General features: G+C 34.3%; 1 protein-coding gene across 3 annotated transcripts in view; it reads right to left on the reverse strand.

Moving 5' to 3' along the window:
• The window catches only part of LOC107749101 (receptor-type tyrosine-protein phosphatase N2-like), a 31,624-nt gene that overhangs the window by 8,144 nt on the left and 18,116 nt on the right, over positions 1-5,364 (reverse strand). For 2 of the 3 annotated variants that reach the window (XM_016564165.1, XM_016564162.1), the window contains exons 9-16: positions 4,449-4,774; positions 3,698-3,784; positions 3,087-3,166; positions 2,902-2,966; positions 2,045-2,257; positions 1,754-1,951; positions 839-986; positions 630-703 (exon numbers count right to left, since the gene is read on the reverse strand). In XM_016564165.1, coding sequence (XP_016419651.1) covers positions 630-703; positions 839-986; positions 1,754-1,951; positions 2,045-2,257; positions 2,902-2,966; positions 3,087-3,166; positions 3,698-3,784; positions 4,449-4,774 — 1,191 coding nt within the window. The remainder of the gene's footprint in view (positions 1-629; positions 704-838; positions 987-1,753; positions 1,952-2,044; positions 2,258-2,901; positions 2,967-3,086; positions 3,167-3,697; positions 3,785-4,448; positions 4,775-5,364) is intronic. The other variant, XM_016564163.1, reaches the window with a different exon arrangement.

The raw sequence follows: 5,364 nt of genomic DNA on the forward strand, positions 1-5,364 counted from the left end.
GTTTGTAATTTCACAGTTGTAATACCATAACGTGAAAGCGCCGCTTTTCTATCGCGAATGTGCCGAATCTGCTGATGTAATTACAACCGCTAGGTGATATAGGAGGGGGAGGCCGGGTGAGCGTTGAGCTCTCGTGCCTCCGTTGGTAAAAAAAAATTAGCCAATCACCATCGAGTGATCACTTTCAGCGCTGAGGAGTGTTGAGAAAAGAACCCTTGTAGAGGAGGCTAGCCTCCCTTCTGATATCAACCAATCATCAAAGAGACGTAAATTACGTGTTAGTTTAAACATCTGCCGCTGTGCTGATAATGTAGCAAGTACTTATGAGTAGCGATATTGAATATTTGATTGCCAACAGATTTACAAGTGTCTTCCTCAAGGGCATAGTGGTGATGAAGCAGGTCTGTTTTTTGCCTTAACTGGTCCACAGACAGTTAATCAATGCCTTCTATCCAAAGTAATTTACTCTAAGTGTTTTCTACAGATGCAGTCACACTGCAGCATACTGAAGTTAAAGTTTCCTACACCTAATGGTTTATCCAGTTTGTGACGCAGTTTGCATTGTGTAGTGTGTTTGAGTAATAATTTGTTGCTTTTTTTCTGAAGAATTATATGTAGTTTGGGCTCACGATTGGGCTGGCATTGATGTAGTCCGAGTTGCCTTGATTGTTTTCCGCCTTCAGAGTTATTCTGCAATGATCGTCTAAACAAAAAAACAAATTTATTTTCAATTCTGAAAAACTCATTTACATCACAGAAATTCAATAATACACTAATGGTTACAGTACATGAATAAACAAAGCACCTGAAAGTGGATATGTTTGTGTGTGTGACTCACAGGCTATGACTGTGCTTGCGCGGTTTTTCTTGACGTTGCCGTCTCTCTGGCCGATGCTGGTGGCATTGGGCTCGGCCTGGTACGCACAAAGAGCCTCCCACTCAGACTCCAAACGAGTCTTATTTTTCAGGTGGTCCTCCATATACGCCTACATGAGCGCATAAAGAAACATACCGGATGTTTTGTGAGTCTTGTGCCATTATCCAGTGGTGAAAGATAATTTAATAGTCCCCAATGAAATGGAAACTTAAAGGGAATTGTAAATAGTTTGGGGTCGGTATGTTTTTTTTATTTAAAGAAATTAATTTATTTCAGAAAGGTTTAATGGCTGCTGAAAATTCAGCTTTGCCATCACAGGAATAAATTTAATTGGAAAATATACAACTAGAAAATAGTTATTTCACAACTGTAATAACTGTAATTCACTATTATAATTATATTACACAATATTTTATGCTTTCACTGTTTTTTTAAATTAAATAAATGCAGCCATGGCATGGATAAGGACAATATATTTCTTTTTTTTACACACCAAATATATTTGTGCATTTTAATTTTCATAAAATATTAATGAACTTCATTGGTCATTCCTCGCTCTAATAACTATTACAAATATGGAAACTGAAATAATACATTTTAAAAAATGACAAAAATAATTTTTAACTACATTTAATACAATTTTTTCACTTAATTTTAGGGTTTATTCTTTGTTTTAATTTAATTTTAAAAATAATTTTTGTTTTTTATTGGTATTTAACAAGACAACGCATGATGATACATTCAATGAAAAAAGTTTTTAATGTTTGTGAGTGAAGATATAAGCTTTACTATGGCACCAGTTGTCACTGAATAAAGGCATCTGTGTTGCATTTTCAAACTTTTACAGTGTTCTCGTGTGTTGGTTTATGCATGTACCAGTATCATGTGACCAGTAGAGATGTCCATGTTGGAATGGGCGGGCTCTTCGCTCCAGGAGGAGGTGCTAGTGCGTGCAGAGGGGCTTGGCATCGGGCCGTCACTCAGCTGAGATGACACACTATTTATACGAGAAGAATGAATAGGATCTGGCTTCTCTACAGGAGGCTTTACTGCCATTCGCTGCCTACACAGTTCCTAGGGTGAAAGAGATGGAAATTTCATATCAATCAACAATATCTCAAACAAGCAGCCCTGCACACACACACACACACACACACTCTTTGGTACCTGGTAGGTAGCAGTGGCGTCAGTGGTGGGGTCAGAGCCAAGGTTGGTGAGCTTCTCTTTCAGTTTGTGATGAGAGCGATGACGCAGACAGTAGACCACGCTGGATGCTAGCAACACTCCAGTTATACAGATGATGGAAATCACAGTCAGAATCAGAAACTTCAGAGACTCGGAGCGACTGTACTTAGTGGGAATCTGATTCAGTTTGCTCCTCTAGAAAGAAACAAAGACAAGTTGAAATACATTTCTTTAATGTGAAAGAAATTTGAAAGTGCATTTATTTTCTGAAGTCTGTGATATATACAGTATATATATATATATATATATATATATAGAGAGAGAGAGAGAGAGAGAGAGAGAGAGAGAGAGAAGAGGATGCTACAGTTGTGGTCTAAGTACAAATATGTTATTGGTTTTGTTCTTTTTTCCCCAGACACTGGCAGAAACCAGTGGAGAAACTCTATAGGCATCCTTTTGAAGGTCACTCAGATCCTATTGTGAACTTGGGAAGCTTCATTTTATGTTTCAAGTGTCTCAAAACCTAATGATTTTACTAGATAAACCATTTGACAGTCTTAAGCTTTCTTGCAGGACTTATGGGCTCCATTTTGCAATTTTCTTGAAGAACTTTTTTTTGGGGGGTTCTCCATATAAGGTTACACTAGTGCGGTGATTTGAAGAAATCTAAATTTAAATTTTTACATGGATTTGACTACCAGTAATTTTTATACAGCATATTTTAAACATTCAAATTACAGAATTGTATTTTATTCTGTTTGAATATTAACTTAAAAATGGGAATATCAAATCCTTGGAGAAAAACGACAAAGAAATTAAAAAAGTGGAAAGAATCTTACATCAGTGACTCCAGCCTCTACAATCTTGACTTTTGCTTCTTTCTCCAGTTCATCCTTTTGATGGACTGATACAAGAGAAGAATCAGAATCAGTGGAGATCAGAGTACTTATAAATCTGAACGGAGACACTCATGAAAGAGCTCAGCTTGTATATCATGTGCATAGTTAAGTCTCACTAAACTAACCTGCCACATTAGCCACATCCGCTGTAGTGATGTTCTGAGCATTTGGACGGACCTGAAATGTCACAGCTGGACTAACAACACTATACAAATGGCAAAAAAACAGCAAATTATTTTGAGGAGTCATGTCAGTGTCCAAAAAATATTAAATATACTCCTTTAACCATAAAACTTATGAATACAATAAACTGTGTTTTTAAAAACTAAAGAGTCATACATTAAATTATTTTCAGACCTTAAACCAGTCAGAACTTAAAGGTCATGATGAAAAGTGTGATGTACATTCAAGTGAATTGAATTATTGAGAAAGAAATGTAGGGTGGGAACTTGGTTCTGTCCATTGGTTATTGATGGATGGAGGCAGATCTGAATGCGAGCTTATGGTCTGTTGTTTCACCAGAGGATCAAATTATGATATTTTAATAAAATATACAAAGTAAATCATTTTTAAAAGATTAAAAATACAGTTTATAAAACTACTACTAGGATTTAAATATGCCTTCCAATATGCCTTAACTATATATTTTTCTCAACTTAATTTCTAAATTTACCATTATATTCTAAACCTACAGTGCAAGTTATTGTAATTTGAAAAATAATAAATGATGACTCACGAGAGCTCGGAGAAATCAGTCATTTGAATCTTCGCTTTACGAGCCACCAACTCCATCAGATACAAACCCTTATCAGTGGGAAGATTTCTGAGCCAGAGAGAGAGAAAAATTGTTTCTTTTTTAAAGAGGTCTTAAAAACTATTGATTCTAATGCAATTTAAAAAATGCTAAATTATTTAATTATTTTAATGTACAATAATACTTAATTATTATTGTACATTAATAATATTACAAACAATATTTCAAAAAAAATCTATACATCAAACAATCCTTAAAAAATGTGTCATAGTTTCCACAAAATATAAACTATTTTCAACATTGATAATAATCAGAAATGTTTCTTGAGCAGCAAATCAGCATATTAGAATGATTTCTGAATAATCATGTAACACTGAAGAAAGGAGTAATGATGCTGAAAATTCAGCTTTCCCATAACAGGAATAAATTACATTTTAAAATATAAATAAAAATATTATTTTAAATTGTAATATATATATATATATATATATATATATTTCATATTACTGTATTTTTTATTTATTTATTTTTTTTTTTTATAAATGTAGCCTTGGTGTGGGAATTTTTCCAAATGCTCATCAAAGTCTGTACTATGTCTATATTTTAGATTTTAGCAGTGTTGCTCATATTCTGATCTAATGTTTGGCAATATTGTGTAGAGAAACTGCCCAATAAAAGACACTGAATTTAACTGAGAGAGAATGGGCGTAAATGTCACATGTAAATATCTCACTCTGTGTCTGTAATAATGTATCCATAGATGTCATTTTTAGCGTTGCTCTGGACATCCAGCTGAAGATCCTGTACTTTCATGTTCTTGCGGTGTGGCGCAGGGTTTTCCTTCAGAGCAGAGGAGGGCGCTATAGCTGCTGCCTGGACCCAGCCTTCTACCTCCTCCACTCTCTCTATGGCCTTTTTCTGCATCCCCACCTCCCGGTGTGTCGTTCGGCTACGAACCGTCTCCACAGACACACCCCGCCCCTTATCAACAGGCTCAGGTTCTGAGCTGGAGGTTTTATCCAGGTACTCCAGCAGCTTTCCTAAAAAGCCCACATCCTGCTAAAACAGGATGAAAACACAGGTGGAATGTAAATCCATCCTTGAAGGAAATTCAATGCATAATATTTGTTATTTTAATTTATTTAACTGAAATGTAATTTAACATTCAACCAGTCCCCTGCAGGAAAATCTGAAAAGTCATACTAAATCAAGCTGGTTTTTGGAACATTAAACTAGCTTGACTTTTGACCAAGATCATGATCTAGATGTAGAGTTTTCAAACTGGGAAGAAAAAAAAGATATTAAAAATATATAACAAAATATACAAATTATACAAAATATTTTTATGGCTGTCAAAGTTAACATGAGAAATCAATAGAATTTGTTTAACACATTGCTTTTTCCAAACATTTACAGAATTTAATTAATAATAAAAATGCAAATAAAAATTTGTTGTGATTATTCTACTGGCAGCCAATCTATCTATCTATTTATCTGTTTATATTATACAAATTAAAATATTTTTATGGCTGTCAAAGTTAACATGAGAAATCAATAGAATTTGTTTAACACATTGCTTTTTCCAAACATTTACAGAATTTAATTAATAATAAAAATGCAAATAAAAATTTGTTGTGATTATTCATTCT

This window comes from Sinocyclocheilus rhinocerous, unplaced genomic scaffold (assembly GCF_001515625.1).
Source record: "Sinocyclocheilus rhinocerous isolate Xijiao unplaced genomic scaffold, SAMN03320098_v1.1 scaffold919, whole genome shotgun sequence".
Lineage (NCBI taxonomy): Eukaryota > Metazoa > Chordata > Actinopteri > Cypriniformes > Cyprinidae > Sinocyclocheilus > Sinocyclocheilus rhinocerous.